Source organism: Syngnathus leptorhynchus, chromosome 2 (genome assembly GCF_054491065.1).
Source record: "Syngnathus leptorhynchus isolate UIUO chromosome 2, UIUO_Slep, whole genome shotgun sequence".
Taxonomy (NCBI): Eukaryota; Metazoa; Chordata; class Actinopteri; order Syngnathiformes; family Syngnathidae; genus Syngnathus; species Syngnathus leptorhynchus.
Genome location: NC_141196.1, coordinates 22291887 through 22310257, shown reverse-complemented (window position 1 = coordinate 22310257; position 18371 = coordinate 22291887). Strand labels below are relative to the sequence as shown.

The window sequence follows — 18371 nt, the reverse complement described above, 5'->3', positions numbered from 1 at the left end:
GTATTTTTTAGGCATAACAACGATAGCATCTTAGTTGCAACAAAGCTCCAATGTTCAATATTTGTGAACAGAGCGGAATTGTATTTTGATTTTGGACATTTGTCAGAGCCTTGTTTGTCTCAGTACAATACTCGCCATTGTTACATCCTTAAGACTGCGCATACATGCACAAGTCAGCTGTTACATACTCACAATCCAGATATAATACCTTGTGACCAAGATACAACATGCTGACATTCAATTAAGTTGGTCAGAATTAAGAGTGCACATTTATTAGCCATTTTGGAAAAATAGTACATGTAACGTTACTGACCGCAAAAGTCATTTTTAGTTTGTTAGCATCAAGGAGTGAGCAATGTTTGAATTTAAGTTTATAATAAAAGGCCATAGACTGAAACTGCATTTGTCAATTGTAGACATAATAGGACAAGTCACAGGACACCAACCTTTCAGCTCAGTTAGTCACAGAACAAATATAGGATTCTTTACAACGAAAGTGTGTAAGCCTGGAGGAATACGAGCCAACAGCTTCAGAATGTACAGAATTTCTCCTGCTGAGAGCTGCTGGTCTTCGTTCCAAGTCATCACAAAACAGCCATTCAACGGTTACTATGAGACCAGCGGAAGCCCTGTGAACTGACTGATGCTTTCAACAAAATACAAAAATGATAATAGTACATTCAAAACTCAAGTACAACTGCCCAATCATTTAGAGCAATACAACCTTACTGAATCGTTCCATCATAATCTTGCCCTTAAAGAACAGACACATCTCCTATTTTGCTTTACACTGATCCCTCGTTTATTGCTGATAAATTGGTTCCAAGACCCCCGCGATGTAGTCAATGTTTTCGCAATATACTCACAAGACTTTTATAATACAGTAATCCCTCGTTTATTGCAGATAATTGGTTCCAAAAACCACCCGCGATAAGTGAATGTACGGTCACCCTCTCATCTGTACATGTTTTGTGTGTCAATAAATGTCAATAAACAATTTAAGTGCATATTTTATTATCAGACCATTAAATAATTGTTTCAAACGTAAATTATAAATAACATTCAGAAAATGTTGTATAAATATTGAAAATACGGCTGGGAGGCTCCAGCACACCCGCGACCCCCGTGGGGACAAAGCGGTTCAGAAATGGATGGATGGATAAATTTTATACATGTGTGCGTGTAACATAAAAAGTACAGGGCAGGCTAACGTGTTAGCGGAAAGATGCTAATTCGCGATCGTGCTAACACGCGGAAACGGACCTCCAAAGGTATGTAAACAAACATTTGGAGCAATACTACATTGTCCTAAAGGTTTGACACGTGATCGTTCATTTCTTTTGTTAGGAGACCCACTTACATTGTCAATGACTCCTGTACCACTGTAACCGACATATGTACACAAACATAACATAAATAACATGGAGAATTCTTAACACATAGTGTAAATATGTTTTAGAACAACTTTTATTATTATTATTATTATTTTTAACAAGGTACAAGTGTACATGCTGTAAATATGTTTTTAGAACTCTTATTATTATAAAAAATTTTCTATTACAAGGTTCAACACTGTAAATATGTTTTTAGAACTCCTATTATAACTTTTTTTGTATAAAAAGGTACAAGTGTACGCACTGCAATTGTGTGGGCACTCCTTGCCTTCTGCTGGCGTGTGGGCAAGTTTCGTGCCAAAATTCCTCAATTTAGAAGTTTTATTTTGACTTTTAAATTAATAAACGATCCGCGATGTAGCGAGGGATTACTGTATTAATTTTAAACACTTTATTGTATATTTAAACACTTATCAAACATTTTAAAGTTAAACTGACTTTTAGAAACATTCTTTAGAGCTTCACTAAACTTCACAAAGTCACAAAAAAACGTGGACATAAACCTGTCACGGCTCTGCTCTTGCCGTGCTGGCCTGCTGATGCGCCCTCACGCTGGTCCACAGGGGTGCGCATATCCAAAGCGGAGGTCCATACGCTAATCAGTGCTGATCTCTGCCACCTGTGCCCTTGTTACCAGCTGATTAGGGCGTGTATTTAAACCCCGCAAGCCCGTCAATCTGTGGTGGTTCGTCTGCCTCGATACACGTATGCGTGCCACCTGGTTCTGCTATGCCACCTGGTTCTGCTATGCCACCTGGTTCTGCTATGCCACCTGGTTCTGATATGCCACCTGGTTCTGATATGCCACCTGATTCTGATATGCCACCTGATTCCCGTTTGCCTGATCTGTTGTCTGTTTCCTGATTTGCTGTTTAGCAAAAGCCTGCTTTTATGATCTGTACTCTGTTTGGCCCGACCTTCTGCCTGTCCCCGACCACAAGCTTGCTATGCCCTTCTGCTTTGATGACGCACGACGCACGCTTGCTGACCGGCTCATCAGCTTTCCTCGTCATCCTTCTCTGCCGGCATTCCAGCCCTCCTTGTATCCTTTCACCAAATAAAGAGCTCATGTTGCATTTGGTTATCCTGCCTCGTTTTTGACAAAACAAAGCGTAAATGAGAGACGCTGCTCATTCTGCTGACGCCAACAAAGTGGTAGAGTGGATACGTAGCGGGAGGCTGAGATAAAGCGTGGTTTCAACTGCTCTAAGCCAATCAGCGGCAAGAATACAGATTAACGTGTTCCCATTGGTATCAACTCCTCTACCAGCCAATAGTGCGCTCTAAAGTCATATGGGCAGACAAAGCCCTGCGCTCCAAGTGACGATGTAGCGAATATATCTGCATTATTTGTTTTCATAAAAAACATCAATGCACTGAGGCTGCAATAGGTGAAGCGCGAAGTGGCGAGGGATCACTGTGATCCCTCGCCCATTCGCGCTTCACCTTTCGCGAATGCGCTACTTTGCGCGTTTATAAGTGATGGGAGAACAGCATTTAAATACACGCTGCTCGCGCAGGGTGTGCCTCTGAGCAATGTACCTCACTGTGGAGACGCGCGGGAAGCATGGCAGCCAGCCTGTCATGAGTGAGGCAGGACAACCATGTGAAACAACGCAAAAAGAGGAAAAGGGAGGCAGCAGAGCGGGTGCACAAGGCGACTGACAAGCCGGTCAGCAAATCCGCGTCGTAGTGGGATCTCATTACACAGCAGATCAGGCAAACGAGAATCAGGAAGCAGGTGTGCCTGTGTCAAGGCAGACAACCACCCAGGTGTACCGCTACACAGCGGATCAGGCAAACGGGAATCAGGTGGCAGGCGTGCGTGTGTCAAAGCAGACGAAATGGCGAGTACTGACTGGCGAATGCCGTCTATATCTACGCCCTAATTAGCAGGTAACACGGGACAAGTTTAGCAGAAACAGTTTCATATTGGCGACGCGCGAAAGCGTGACACAAAGTAAAGTCGGGAGAACAACAATGAGCGCTCAAAGTGCGGTGCGTGCCTCTGAGCAATGCGTTTCACTGAGGACAAGCGCGGGGTGCGTGGCTGGCTGCCACGCACATACGAAGGAAAGCACTAAAAAAATTTGATTAAAAAAATATCTGAGCAAAATCTCTGCCTTAAAGGTTTGCAAACGCCACTATTTTCGGTAGAATAAATGAAAATCCATCCATCCATTTTCTGAACCGCTTAGTCCCCACGGGGGTCGCGGGTGTGCTGGAGCCTACCCCAGCCGTCATCGGGCAGTAGGCGGGGGACACCCTGAACTGGTTGCCAACCAATCGCAGGGCACACAGCGACGAACAACCATTCGCACTCGCACTCACACCTAGGGACAATTTGGAGTGCTCAATCGGAATTTTTGGGATGTGGGAGGAAACAGGAGTGCCCGGAGAAAACCCACGCGGACACGGGGAGAACAAAACTCCACACAGGGAGGGCCGGAGGTGTAATCGAACCCGCACCCTCCTAACTGTGAGGCGGACATGCTACCCATTGTACCACCGAGCCGCAATAAATGAAAATAAAACTCCGAAATAGTAATTTGCAGAAGACTTATATAGAGCTTTATCTACACCTTAAATTGCCCAAAATGTTTTCAAAAGCCAGACATTCAATTATTTCAAAACATATTTATACACTGCTCAAAAAAATTAAAGGAACAGTTTTTTATCAGGGTATGGCATGAATTCAATTACCCTTTTCTGATAAGGTTTTGGTCAGGCACGTGGCAGAGGGGGTTGTTAATCACTTTCAGCTGCATTCCAGGAGACAGGCTCAGGTTCTCAGTTACTCTATGAGAGCTGCACAGGGCTGTAGACGGTCCTCATCCCATTAGCAGAACCGATAACCCCTGCTTTGTGCAAGGAGGAACAGATTGAGCACTGCCGAGCCCTACAGAATGACCTTCAGCTGGCTACTGGTGCCAGAAGCAGACTTCACGAGGGTGGCCTCAGGGCACAACGTCCTGTAGTGTGCCCTATGCTCACTACTCAGCACCGTGGAGCTCGATTGGCATTTGCCATTGAACACCAGAATTGGCAAGTCCGCCACTGGCGTCCTGTGCTTTTTCACAGATGAGAGCAGGTTTACCCTGAGCACCTGTGATAGACGTGAAAGGGTCTGGAGAAGCCAAGTAGAGTGCTATGCTGCCTGCAACATCATTTCAGCATGACCTGTTCGGTGGTGGGTCAGTGATGGTCTGAGGAGGCATTTCCATGGAGGGACGAACAGACCTCTACAGGCTAGAGAACGGCAGTCTGACTGCCATTAGGTATCGGGATGAAATCCTTGCACCCATGGCCATGATCCATGACATTCCTGGCCTCATGTGGCAAGAGTATGCAGACAGTATCTGGAGGATGAAGGAATTGACACAATTGAATGGCCCTCACGATCACCTGATTTAAACCCAATAGAACACCTTTGGGACATAATGTTTCGGTCCATCAGACGCCGCCAGGTTGCTCGTTAGACTTTGCAGGAGCTCACTGATGCCCTTAGACAGATCTGGGAGGACATCCCACAAGACACCATGCGTCGTCTCATTAGGAGCATGCCTCGACGTTGTCAACCATGCATACAAGCATGTGGGGGCTACACCAGATATTGAAAAGAGTTTTGAATTGCAAAAATTGAATTTAGGCAAAATGGACGAGCCTGCCACATCATTTTTTTCACTTTGATTTTTGGGGTGTCTAAATACTGAGCCCTCTGTCGGCTGAAAACTTTTATTTCCATCAAAAGATGTGGCATCCTTTTGTTCCTGAGACATTAAACTGTCCATATATCAGGATGGACAACTATTTTTTTCACCATTGAAATCTGATGTGTTTTCAAAGTGTTCCTTTAATTTTTGTGAGCAGTGTATATTGAAAACATATTGATAAAATCAATAGACAAATTGCCGTTGCTATGTTTTAACAGGTTGGTGTTTTGTTATTTTAGTTCCAAATGGCTTTTTTTTTTTTAAAGGGACAGTAAAGCGAGCCCAACATTGGCACTTATGTGATAGGACTGTATTAAAAAATGATGTCAATATGACAATACCCCCTGAAAAACACTCAAGTGATTTAATGGTCATTTGGAATAGGGTGGCGGTGGACTTACTTTTTGGGTGGCGTTTGCTTGATTGACACATCAGCCTGACTACGTCACAGAAGGAAGCGAAGGCATGTTACCGTATTTTCGGACTATAGGTCGCATTTTTTTTTCATAGTCTTGGTGGGGGGGGGGGGCGACTTATACTTCGGAGCGACTTAAGTGAATTTTTTTCCAAATTCAAAAATCCATGATGTAGTGAAACCGCGATAAACGAACCGCGATGTAGCAAGAGATTACTCTAATCTGAACTGCAAGTGACGTCAGCGGCGCGGCGGTTGTTTACATAAAGGACAAAGGATTCGATCACGGGATGGTGAAGATAACGTAGGGCCCCACGTTTAGGGTTTTTAGGGGTTAAGGATTTAAAGATTTGGAGTGACACAAGGTTTGAAAAACGTATTTATGTTAGAGTTTTTTTTTTTTTCGTGTAGCTACTTGTATATGTTTTTATTGTTGCAGTTCAGTAGTTGGCTCGTTGAACTCTTGTTTTGTTAAATAAAGAGCCGTTTACCAAACCCACATCTTTCCTGGTACCTTGTTAACTCTACATTATAGTTATATACTAAATCTGTGTGGCGCACACGTGGCGTTGTTGATATAAAGGACGAGCAATTTGATCGATGAAATTAATGATTTGGAGTGACACAGATGGTTTGATAATATTGTTATTTGAAATATACCTTATATATCGTTATGTGGATCTGTGGAATAATTAGAACTGCAACTCACGACGAGTCCAACGTCAGCGGCGCGGCACATGCGCGTTATTGTTTACATAAAGGATGATCGATGGGTTTAATGAATTGGAGTGACACAGATGTTTGATGAATGTGTTATTTATGTAATAGTTATTTGAATAACTCTGAATGTTACATCAGGCCCGTTCTCAGCTCCTCGTTTGTGTATACGTCACGTTAGCATACCGTATCGTTTGGCCTGTTGTTGCTGGTTCATGTCTGTTCTTGGTGTTGGATTTTGACAAATAAATTTGCCCCAAAAGTGCGACTTATACTCCGGTACGACTTATATATGGGTTTTTTTTCACTTTATTGTGCATTTTATGGCTGGTGCAACTTATACTCCGAGCAACATTTAGTCCGAAAAATACGGTACTCTTGTTTCAGGCTACACATGCTTAAAATATGTCCTGTTGTTTTGAAATACATGATTCTTTGAACGTTTAATGCAGCAATGATGCCTAATAGATGCGTTGTGGCTGGGTGTAGCAACACGCAAAAGGAAATTGATCCCTCGTTTATCGCGGGAGATGCATCCCAGAACCACCCGCAAATAAGGTTGATCCACAAAATAGAAACGTTATATGTATTTATACACTATTATATCGAAACGTAATATATTTCATGTTTCTTGTTGGCTGGTAGAGGGCTGTCAGTGTAGTTAGAAGTATTAGAAGCTGGAAGTGTAGTTAACCCTTCGTGAAGCGTTGCAAAGTGTGCACCTTCAGGATTAACACACTACAACAGGCGTCGGGAACCTATGGCTTGCGAGCCAGATATGGCTCTTTGGGTGACGTTATTCAAAAGAATACAGTAGTACAGTGGTCCCCAAACTTTTTTGCGCCACGGACCGGTTACGTGTCAGAAATATTATTTGCGGACCGGCCTTTACATAAATAAATAACATTTATATAAATAAATAATACATTTGTAATAAATATATAAATACGATAAAATAAAATGACACGACTGGTATAAAAACAAGTATAAACGACATAAAAATAAAACTCACCATTACGTTGAATTAGTTCGAGCACTGAGCTTGTTTCTCAGAAACGAGCTGGTCCCATCTAAGCGTAATCGGAGACAATGACACCCAAAGTAGTTAAGATTTGTCTTTTAATGCAGGATGCTTGGTCTCCATGTGTCGAAGCAGTTTTGAAGGCTTCATTGCCTCGTTAGCTAGCCTGTCGCCACATATTATGCAGAGTGGGTTTGGGGCCTCAGTCACCTGTGGTGATAAATCCACATTTTAAGTAGGACTCCAGAAATTTTCTTTTGAATGCAGCTTTCCGACTCTTAGAAGTCAGAGCCTCTTCTTCTTCCGTCTCCTCATTGGGCTTTTTTCCCTTTCCGAAGAAGCTTTTCAAACATCTGTTTCTTGCACAGTTTTGCTTGCTTTGCGGGCTCGACTAGGAAAACATGACACGTGGCTGGGACAAGCGTCTTCACCTGAATTAACTGATTGTTGATTTAAAAAAAGTTTTTTTTTTCTGTCCGGCTTGGCAGCCCCGGTACCAATTGACCCACAGACCGGTACCGGTCCGCAGCCCGGTGGTTGGGGACCCCTGCATTAGTACACTCAAAAAAATGTTTGGTCTTAATTAAAATACATGCATTTTATTGTATCTAGCCTATTGTTTTTTTAAATGGTATTGCTCTCACGGGAAATTATTTGTAAAAAATGGGCATGTATGGCTCTGTCCGCCAAAAAGGTTCTCGACCCCTGCACTACACTAACCCGGGGACATCATGCATAGCGAAACCGTAGTAAGTCATGGTTGCGCATGAATCCCGTGTTGCATTGTGGTCCTACACACAATATTAAGACTTTGTGACCCTTCCCCAATATTTTTACGTGACATAAACCTTTTCCATTCCCTTAATAACCATTTCCACAATGTTCTGTACATGTATTGTACCTTTACGGTAAATAAAAGAACAAACGCGTAAAATTGTCACGTGTCCCGACTCCACTTGATTTGGGAGCACCGGCAGCCAGGAGGCCAATCCTTCAGCTGAGTGTGGCCGTTTAAAGCACCTCCTTTTTGGAGAGGTGGTGGAGGTGGTACTCCATACGTGGACTTCAGGGGAAACGCAAGTCAAATGAACCCTTGCCGATTTCAATTCAATATATAACAACCTATGAACAACGCAGCTTACATAAAGCCTTTCAGAACACGTCGTGTTTGTGTATGTTGGCGACTGGTGAAAGGAAATAGATGTGACAGGGCACTTGAGGTGCACAGAGGCTGCTCATTTCTTGCTCTTAAATCAGCCATGGAAAGGCAAATCATTTTAAGAGGTTTTCAGAAGTTGAAATGGGTAGAGATGTCCACATGCATTTTGAGGCTAGTTGATCCCTGTTGTTTTTACATTTTAAGCGATGTCTGTACAATGATTTCGAATGGGGAAATCGTGTCGCTTCCTTCCGTGATGTCATCAACCAAGACTTGAAGGGGTTGAGTAGCCCTATTTCTCATTAGAAGTGGGGGATTTTTAAAGCATTACTTGTTTCATTATTTCTCCAAAATGAATGGATAAAATAGAAAATGACAACTTTTTTTCATTTTCCTAATAAAAAAAACAAACTGGGATACCTCATGAAAAATGGACCATCATCGCTTTTGTGTCGCTTTAAGTAGAATCTCACATTCCATTGTGGCCAACGATAGAATCTGGGTTGGTTATTATTGCACACATTAGTGTTGCAAAATAGATAAATGGTCCTCGTAGCTGCCGGAAAAAAGAAGAAATTTTGGATGGAATTGATAGGTTTTATTTGAATATAAATTAAAGGGAAGTTAAGTTAAAAACTTTCTTTGCAGTACCTGTCCCAACGAGTCGAATGACTGTGTTTGATTAATGTGTCTCTGCGATATGAATTAAGCAGCAAACAACACCAGTTTTTACCCACCTCAGGGTGTTGGTATTTTGCCACTTGCTGTCGACACAAAATTAGATTATCACAGAACATGCAAACTCCACACGGGAAGCCCAGAGCCAGATTCGAACCCTGCACCTCTGAGCTGTAATGTGAACGAATGCCCCACCGTGCCGCCTATAATCGATTCATTTTATTTAATTGAAAAGATGTACAACAAATGAAATGAATACAGTTTAAATATATATTTCTTTATTTATAATATATAGTCGTGTTTTCTGCACAAACAGTGAAATAATTTGTATTCTGTTAATGTTTTGATTCTTAATGTATTTATAATTGTTTTTCAAAGTTAAGGCAAATGCTTTTTTTTATAATTTAACACAATTAGAATCAGTCTGCTTTCACAGAGGATTACAGAGATTTGACAATATTAGCTGTTGACAAGCCAAAATTTAAAAGGCGCGTACAATTTTAAGTAAAGAAAAGCTAACTAAACAATTAATCTATTGTCAGAAATCATTATCAATTACTTAAATGTATTTTTCTAGAGAAACTATGTAATTGGGACAATTTTTTTTCAACCTCTAACCCACATAACCAGCCACACTACCCCCCACATCATATTTATATTTATATTATTCATATATTATTTTCTGTATGTCATTTATACTATGTATTAGTATAGTATTTACATGTTTAAAACTATTATTTAATGTTCTAATAATAACATGTGCATTTATATGGCTTAATATACGCTTATTGAGACACAAAAAATGTATGTTAAAAATGAGAGGGTGACACTACTTTGCGGATTTTCACATATCGCAGGTGGTCTTGGAATCAATTATCCCCGATAAACGAGGGATTATTTACTACATTACACAAAATGGAACCAATCAGACACATGATAGCATGACAAAAATGCTGGATTGTATCCATGGCAACAACGATCATCAGCTAAAAATGCAGCAGTTGTCAGTACTCCCGAAGTTCCCTTTTTTAAAGAAATTAAACTTGATTGACAAAAACAGCACTCATTTTGCAAAAGCTAATTTGAAAATTAATTCCAAGTAAAGAGAGTCCAAGAATCTTAAGAATCTCTATCAACTCAAAAACAATCTCTCCGGAGAAGTGTGCACAGTACCTGGATGAAAGTAAGCCGGTGGACTCTGACACACATACTGTGGAGGATAGTGGCTCTTCTTCCTGTGTTTGTGGATTCTGTAGTCCTTTTCACTGCGAGAACGTCGGCTCCTGTGAGGCTCTGCACAGGTTGGTGGTGAAAGTAGCCGCTCTGACAGTTCAGAGCTGGGCCATGCCCGCCTCAAAGCGCTGCTGTGTGTCTTCTTCATCCTCACCGCATTGGGTGGCGGACAAAAAACCAGGCGATAATTTTATCTACAAGGCTGAGTTGAAAACAAGCAAGATGGATGTTGGAGCCTGCAGGTAAAAGACTTGAGGGTTCTTGCTTGCAACTTATCACGTGAATTCCATTCTGCAGAATCAATATTTCAAGTCAATTAATGAAAATCAAACCACCACCATTTTGTGTGTGTGTGGGGGGGGAATACATTCATGGCCATGTCGCTGGTGACATGACCAAAAATAATCACAAAATCCCGAAAAAATTTATGACAGCACAGCAAGTCATTGGACCGCAAATACTGTATGTTAACTGGCACAAATGCATAAAAATAAACTTATCAGTGCAGAGAAATTGGACGACCAATTCTCAAGCAGCAGGGCCAAGTCTAGGGGACAACAATGTTGGTACAGGTCAAAGGAGGTCTCTGGGAAGGAGCTGATGTATCACAAAAAAAGCCTGTGCAGCTAACCGAAGGAAAAAGGAAAAGAGGGAGGGCGCGCTGATACAAAAGAAAGCAAATGGAGGGAGGAGAGTGGACAACAAAACATCCATGGGAAAAACAGCTATGCTCCTCTCTTCAATGACTACCCATTCACATTGCTCCAGCAGTCCGTTGACAAATGCTGCTTTCGGGTAGAAGCTGTTGTCATTTGTGATCCAACAAAAGCTTAACCAAAGGATGAAGGAGGTCTTGTAGAAAAAAAGAACCAAAAGAAACATTAAAATAAATCAACAATATATGCTATGTCTTGAATAGAGCAAAAACTGCCTCCACTTTTCTTTGTCTTCTCCTTGGTCACGTCACTTTGCTCTCCAGCTCTCTCGTCTTGTCTGTTCTCGCTGCCTGTGTTCGGTGTTGTGGGAGAGGAGGGCGGAGAGGAGGGACAGAAAGGGGGCAAAGAGAGGGGGGGCTGGATTCTTGTAAGCCCATCCACTTATTTCACTCCTGTTACAAAAACTGGAGGCTGCCGTCCATTCATAGAAAACATACACATGAGAAAGCTGAATTCATCTTTGTTAAGGCTTACTGTGTAAAATCAAAAATTCCACGAACCAGCCAATCAAAATGAGACTTTTTAGCTGGCTGCATATTGACCAAATGGTGCAACCCACACAGCAACACAGGCGATAGGCATTTTTTTGTGTCTGTTGACACACTGCCGCATGTACTTTGCGTCAATACCAACATTGTACAGCCAACCACTCAACTGGCTGCATGACAGCAAAATAACTGTAAATTTTAGCTATGCTTGGTGACATGATGAGAAAAAAAAACACGTGTTGAATGTTAAGGAAATCAGCAGCAATTGATGATAAACATTGCGAGAGCTGTAACGGAAGAATTATAGTGATGACTTTAACAACAACTTTAATGAGCCGCAGGTCTGGAATGAGCGTATCACAATCAAGTGCTTCCAAAAGACTTCCTGAATAAAAATACAGTACACCAATCATTTGCAAGATGAAGAATAGAACCACATGTTGTGAACTGATGAGACCCAAAATAACCTTTCTATGTGATGATAGGGCTTGACCTTTGTGAACTTAGAACCAACGTACGTACCAAAGAGTTTTGTGACCCGGAAGCAGTCCGCACGTCATTTGGTACATTTTTTTTTTTCTTTCTGACTTAGCTTAGCTAACTTGGCAGTCCGTAAAAACATGCTCTTGTATGAACCAGTCCACAGCAGAAAAAAATTGGAGACCACTGCTCTGGAGCCCTGTAGCATCATGTTTTTCAAAAGCCAATCTTTGGACTATGTCAGATATCTGATTTGAGGAAGGAGACTCAGGCATTCTAGTGCTATGTTGATCATCTTGGGAAAACTACACACTATAGCAGTATATAAAAGCATCATACTATTTCTCTTAGAGCAGTAGGTCAGAAGTAAAACTTTACACCAGGAATGCCCAATCTTTTGATCGGGGTCCACCGACAGTGATTTTGGACGTCACATCCGTTCCCAACACATTACATATTCATCAAACGTTACAATGTTGCTCCCTTTACCCAGGAAGTAGACTTTAAATGTGACACAAAACTACTGGTAACACAAACACACATGACAAAAAGTTAGGTTTTTAACCATTTATATTATTTACCACCTCCGTGGGTCGCCACCTTATCGTGGTGGAGGGGTTTGCGTGTCCCTATGATCCTAGGAGCCATGTTGTCTGGGGCTTCATGCCCCTGGTAGGTTCACCCATGGCGAAAGGGTCCTAGGTGAGAAGCCAGACAAAGCACGGCTCAGAAGACACCTTATGATGGATAAAATATATAAACCTAGTTTTCCCTCGCCCGGGCGCGGCTTACCAGGGCCCCCCTCTGGAGCCAGACCTGGAGGTGGAGCTCGAAGGCAAGTGCCTGGTGGCCGGGCCTTTGCTCAAACGTCGGTCTCCCTTCCCATGGGCTAACCACCAGTAGGAGGGGCCAACGGGGTCGGGTGCAAAGCAAGCTGGGCGGCGGCCAAAGGCGGATCCCCGGCTGGGGAAGCTGGCTCTTGGGACATGGAATGTCACCTCTCTGGATGCAAAGGAGCCCGAGCTGGTGTGTGAGGCAGAACAGTTCCGACAAGACATAATTGGACTTGCCTCCACACATAGTTTGGGCTCTGGTACAAGCCCTCTCAAGAGGGGCTGGACTCTCTTCCACTCTGGAGTTGCCCACGGTGAGAGGCGTCGAGCAGGTGTGGGCATACTTATTGCCGTTTTGGCCAATGGGACTCCGGAGGCAGCTGACAGGTACCAGATGGCCACGCGGAACGCGGCTTCAGGGGTTGCTGAGGCATAAACCCAGGCGTGGGAGGAGTTGGGCGAGGCCATGGAGAATGAGTTCTAGACGGCTTTGAGGAGATTCTGGTCCACCATTCGGCATCTCAAGAAGGGGAAGCAGTGCACCGTCAACACTGTTTACAGTGGAGATGGCGTGCTGCTGACCTCGACTCGGGACATCGTGAGTCGGTGGGGAGAATACTTCGAAGACCTCCTCAATTCCACCGACACGCCTTCCATTGTAGTAGCAGGGCCTGGAGACTCTGAGGTAGACTCTTCAATCTCTGGAGGTGAAGTCACTGAGGTAGTTAAACTCTTCGAGGGTAAGGCCCCAGGGGTGGATGAGATCTGCCCGGAGTTTTTAAAGGCTCTGGATGTTTTGGGGCTGTCCTGGTTGACACGCCTCTGCAACATCACGTGGACATCGGGGCCAGTACCTCTGGATTGGCAGACTGGGGTGGTGGTTCGGGAGGGTGTGTTCCAACTACAGAGGAATCACACTCCTCAGCCTCCCTGGTAAGGTCTATTCAGGGTTGTTGGAGAGGAGGGTCCGTCGGGAGATTGAACCTCAGATTCAGGAGGAGTAGTGTGGCTTTCGTCCTGGCCGTGGAACAGTGGATCAGCTCTAAAACCTCGGCAGGATCCTTGAGGGGGCATGGGAGTTCGCCCAACCAGTCCACATTTCTTTTGTGAACTTGGAGTTTGACCGTGTCCCTCAGGAAGTTCTGTGGAGGGTGCTTCGGGAGTATGGGGTGGAGTCTGCCTGTCATCGATTTTGTTCATAACTTTTATGGACAAAATTTCTACGCGCAGCCGAGGCGTTGAGGGGGTCCGGTTTGGGGACCTCAGCATTGCGTCTCTCCTTTTTGCAGACGACATGGTGCTGTTGGCTTCTTCAAGCCATGATCTTCAGCTCTCACTAGAGCGGTTCGCAGCAGAGTGCGAAGCGGTCGGGATGAGGGTCAGCACCTCCAAATCCGAGTCCATGGTTTTGGTCGGAAAAGGGTGGAATGCCCTCTCCGGATCGGGGATGAGATCCTGCCCTAAGTGCAGGAGTTAAAGTATCTTGGGGTCTTGTTCACGAGTGAGGGCAGGATGGAGAGCAAGATCCACAGGCGGATTGGTGCAGCTTCGGCAGTAATGCAGACTCTGTACCGGTCCGTCATAGTGAAGAGAGAGCTGAGCCAAAAGGCAACGCTCTCAATTTACCAGTCGATCTACGCTCCTGCCCTCACCTACGGTCACGAACTATAGGTCGTGACCGAAAGAACGAGAAGCGGCCGAAATGAGTTCCCTCCACAGGATGTCCGGGCTCTCCCTTAGAGATAATCCGGGAGAGACTCGGAGTAGAGCCGCTGCTCCTCCATGTTGAGAGGAGCCAGATGAGGTGTCTCGGGCATGTCATCGGGATGCCTCCTGGATGCCTCCCTGGGGAGGTGTTCCAGGGATGTCCCACCGGTAGGAGACCCCGTGGACGACCCAGGACGCGCTGGAGAGGCTATGTCTCTCAGCTCGCCCGGGAATGTCTTGGGATCCCCCGGGATGAGCAGGATGAAGTGGCTGGGGTGAGGGATGTCTGGGAGTCCCTTTTTTCAGTGTTTTATTCAGTTTTTAAATAACCCGTAAATTCTGGCCATGCCTGTAAGTTTTATTTGGGTTTTTATGGACTGATAATGGACGGATGCGGGCCGGAAGTCCTTTTCAAGGACAGTGCAGATGAGGACGGGGACAACTATATTATGAATAATGATGAAAGGGTGCTCAGGTTAGGGACGAAACATGGAGGACGGAATGGCAACATTTTTAAAATGCCCATCACAGCGTACAATGCTGCCGCAAACATATTTCCCTTGGGAAAAACAAGATCATGTAGTATACTTCAAGTGTTTACCGATCAATTTGCAAAGGTATTGCATGGTCCTGTGTGCCACCATCATACCTGTGCCGAAAAATCCTGCTCCTTCCTGCTTCAATGACTACCGCCCTGTGGCACTGACGCCCATCGTCATGAAGTGCTTTAAGCAGCTTTTTTGGCGCACGTCAGATCTGTTCTTCCCCTACCATAGACCCCTTCCAGTTTGCCTTCCGAGCCAATCGGTCCTCTGAGGATGCCATCTGCTCTGCCCTCCACTCTGCCCTCACCCACCTGGAGAACAGAGACTCGTATGTGAGATTGCTGTTTGTGGACTTCAGTTCTGCATTCAACACCATTGTTCCACAGAGTCTCGTCTGCAAGGTCGACAAGCTGGGCCTCAGTACCTGCCTTTGCAACTGGCTACTGGACTTCCTCTGTCAGCGGCCTCAGGTAGTACGTGTTGGCGACAATGTCTCCGGCAGCATCACGCTGAGCACGGGGGCCCCTCAAGGCTGCGTGCTCAGTCCGCTGCTCTTCACCCTGCTGACGCATGACTGCACCGCAACCTACAGCAGCAACCGCGTGCTGAAATAGGCCGACGACACGACTGGGGACGACGAGACCCAATACAGGTCGGAGGATGACCTTCTGGCCACATGGTGCAGGGACAACAACCTCCTGCTGAACGTCAGCAAGACCAAGGAGATTGTTGTTGACTTCCGGAAGGGTCATGCCCAACACCTGCCGCTGACTGTCGATGGTGCTGTGGTGGAGAGAGTGAGCAGCACCAGATTCCTGGGGATGCACATGAGTGAGGACCTCTCCTGGACCACCAACGCTGCGTCGCTGGCTAAGAAAGCTCAGCGCCGCCTGTACTTTCTGCGGAAACTCCGGCGAGCAAACCTCCTGCCATCATGACCACATTCTACCGTGGCACCATTGAGAGCGTCCTCTCCAGTTGTATCGCTGTGTGGGGTGGTGGCTGCTCTGAATTCAACATAAAGGCTCTGCAGCGCATAGTGAACACTGCTAGTAAGATCATTGGGGCTCAGCTCCCCTCCCTGAAGGACGTTTACACCTCCATCTCACCCGCAAGGCGACCGCGATTGTGTGTGATGTGAATCACCCCGCTCACTCTTTGTTTGATCTTCTGCCCTCTGAGAAGAGGTACAGATGCCTGCGCTCCCGCACCACCAGACTCGCCAACAGCTTCGTACTCCAAGCTGTCAGGATCCTGAATTCTCTCCCGCCTCCACCCTCGGCTGCATGACATCCTGTTCTTTTGCGCTATATTCCGCCTGTCTGCTGTATGCACGCTTGCTCCATTTTGCTCCTCTTATTTATCTATTTATGTATTTATTGTTTATTTATTTGGGTTATTTGCTTATTATTCATCGCTCTTGTCTATTCGTTTTTACTCTTTGTGCTATTTGCTTATATGTGTTGTGTAATGTGTCTAGTCACCGTGGGACGGTGGGAAACGTAATTTCGATCTCTTTGTGTGTCTTAACGTGAAGAAATTGACAATAAAGCTGACTTTGACAATTACTGAACTGCATGTTTAAGCATAGAGGTGTTAGTGCGTTTGCAACCCGCAGAAGGCAGTAAAACTGTCGTGAAAAAAGCTCAATTATTAAAATATTAGGACATATAATAGAGCTCCGGACGTCATGTGATATTTGTTTACACAGCCACCTTGGCAGAAAGTAGCGCCAGCATGCCAATCACTAACAACAGAGCGTAGTGATAAAACTAGTATTTATCCATCAACATGCGAAATGAATTCACATCTCACTTTGATGGAAAGGACATACTGTAATGGAGATACAGACACAAACTGGACAGGATATTAGACATTACTAATTGAGCAAGTGCCTGGAGTACTTTTTTCAACTACGGCAGATAGGGAGAAACCCCCTGCCAGATTGGCAGTACCCAGATGTCGACAAATCTTTTCTTCGAGTTTCCCCTCTCACAGCACAGGTGAGTGCTTCCGATCATAGAAAGGGTTGTCAGGTTACAAATTGAGGTTACGGGCGTGTGTCCTTAGAAGACTTGCTCGGTCGGTTTAGTCTTTGAGACAAGTATAGTGCTACTACTAGGATCAGCTAGGTAGCCTCAGCCAGTGGTGGTTTGGCCATCAGGTGGGAGGCACCACAGGCTGATTAGATTCTCCTCCCCTTTTTTCCCTCTTAAATATAAAAAAAACAAAAATCCAAGACGGATGGGTAAGCAGCGACGTGTTTGATCACCTGATGTAAGCCCTTATTGAAGCCCTGACCTGTTCTTAAATTCAATTACATAAATTGTATGGGTGTGAAACCTGTGTCTGCCACTTAGATTTAATTAATGCACTCTGCCACAGGGTGGTGCAAATCTCTAATACAGTGGTTCCCAACCTTTTTTGCGCCACGGACCGGTTACATGTCAGAAAATATTTTCACGGACCGGCCTTTATATAAATATACAAATAAATAATACATTTATAAAAAAAACTGAATAACAAAAAAACTCGCCATCGTCGATATATATATATTTTTTTTCTGTGCGGCCCGGTACCAAATGACCAGACTCTGCTCAAATCCATGTTCATGGAGCCTTATTGTCATGAGTGAGGTGTATGGTAACTGTGTAGCGTTGTAATCTGATCTTGTTGGCGTCTCACATTCCAGTTCCACTGATAATAGGAGTGTGCAGTTTTGTTCAAGCAAGCCTTCTAATTCTGTTAGGAATGTAGGTGAGAAGACAAGTTTTCTAAGGGTGGAAAAAAATGACAGACTATCAATCAATCAATCAAGTCAAGTTTATATAGCCCTAAATCACAAGCAGTCTCAAAGGGCTCTGTCCTCTGCATTTAACCCATCCCCATGTGATTTTGATCCATCCCCTGGGGGAGAGGGGAGCAGTGAGCAGCAGCGGCGCCGCGCTCGGGAATCATTTTTGGTGATCTAACCGCCCAATTCCAACCCTTAAATGCTGAGTGCCAAGCAGGGAGGCAATGGGTTCCATTTTTATAGTCTTTGGTATGACCCGGCCGGGGTTTGAACCCACAACCTTCCAGTCTCAGGGCGGACACTCTACTACTAGGCCACTGAGCTGGTGGCTCACTAAACCCCCACTAAACTATAACAATTTATCTTGGTATTAGTAAATTCCACAACACAGTTTTAAGCAATGATGCAGCTAAAACACTCAAGAATAGTGCAAAACTAAACATTGGACCACAGTAAGCTATTCCAAAGAGACAGTTGA

General features: G+C 44.5%; 1 protein-coding gene across 8 annotated transcripts in view; it reads right to left on the bottom strand.

Annotated features, from left to right (window-relative positions):
* LOC147061268 (storkhead-box protein 2-like) overlaps nt 1-18371 on the bottom strand; it is a 47744-nt gene that overhangs the window by 27708 nt on the left and 1665 nt on the right. Inside the window, exon 3 of one of the 8 annotated variants that reach the window (XM_085906508.1) lies at nt 10271-10621. The exons of 3 other annotated variants lie outside the window; for them this stretch is intronic. In XM_085906508.1, coding sequence (XP_085762634.1) covers nt 10271-10478 — 208 coding nt within the window. In that variant the 5' untranslated portion in view covers nt 10479-10621. Of the gene's footprint in view, nt 1-1832; nt 2190-10270; nt 12947-18371 lie in introns of those variants that run through there. 4 more of the 8 variants (XM_085906507.1, XM_085906506.1, XM_085906505.1 and 1 more) reach the window with 4 other exon arrangements.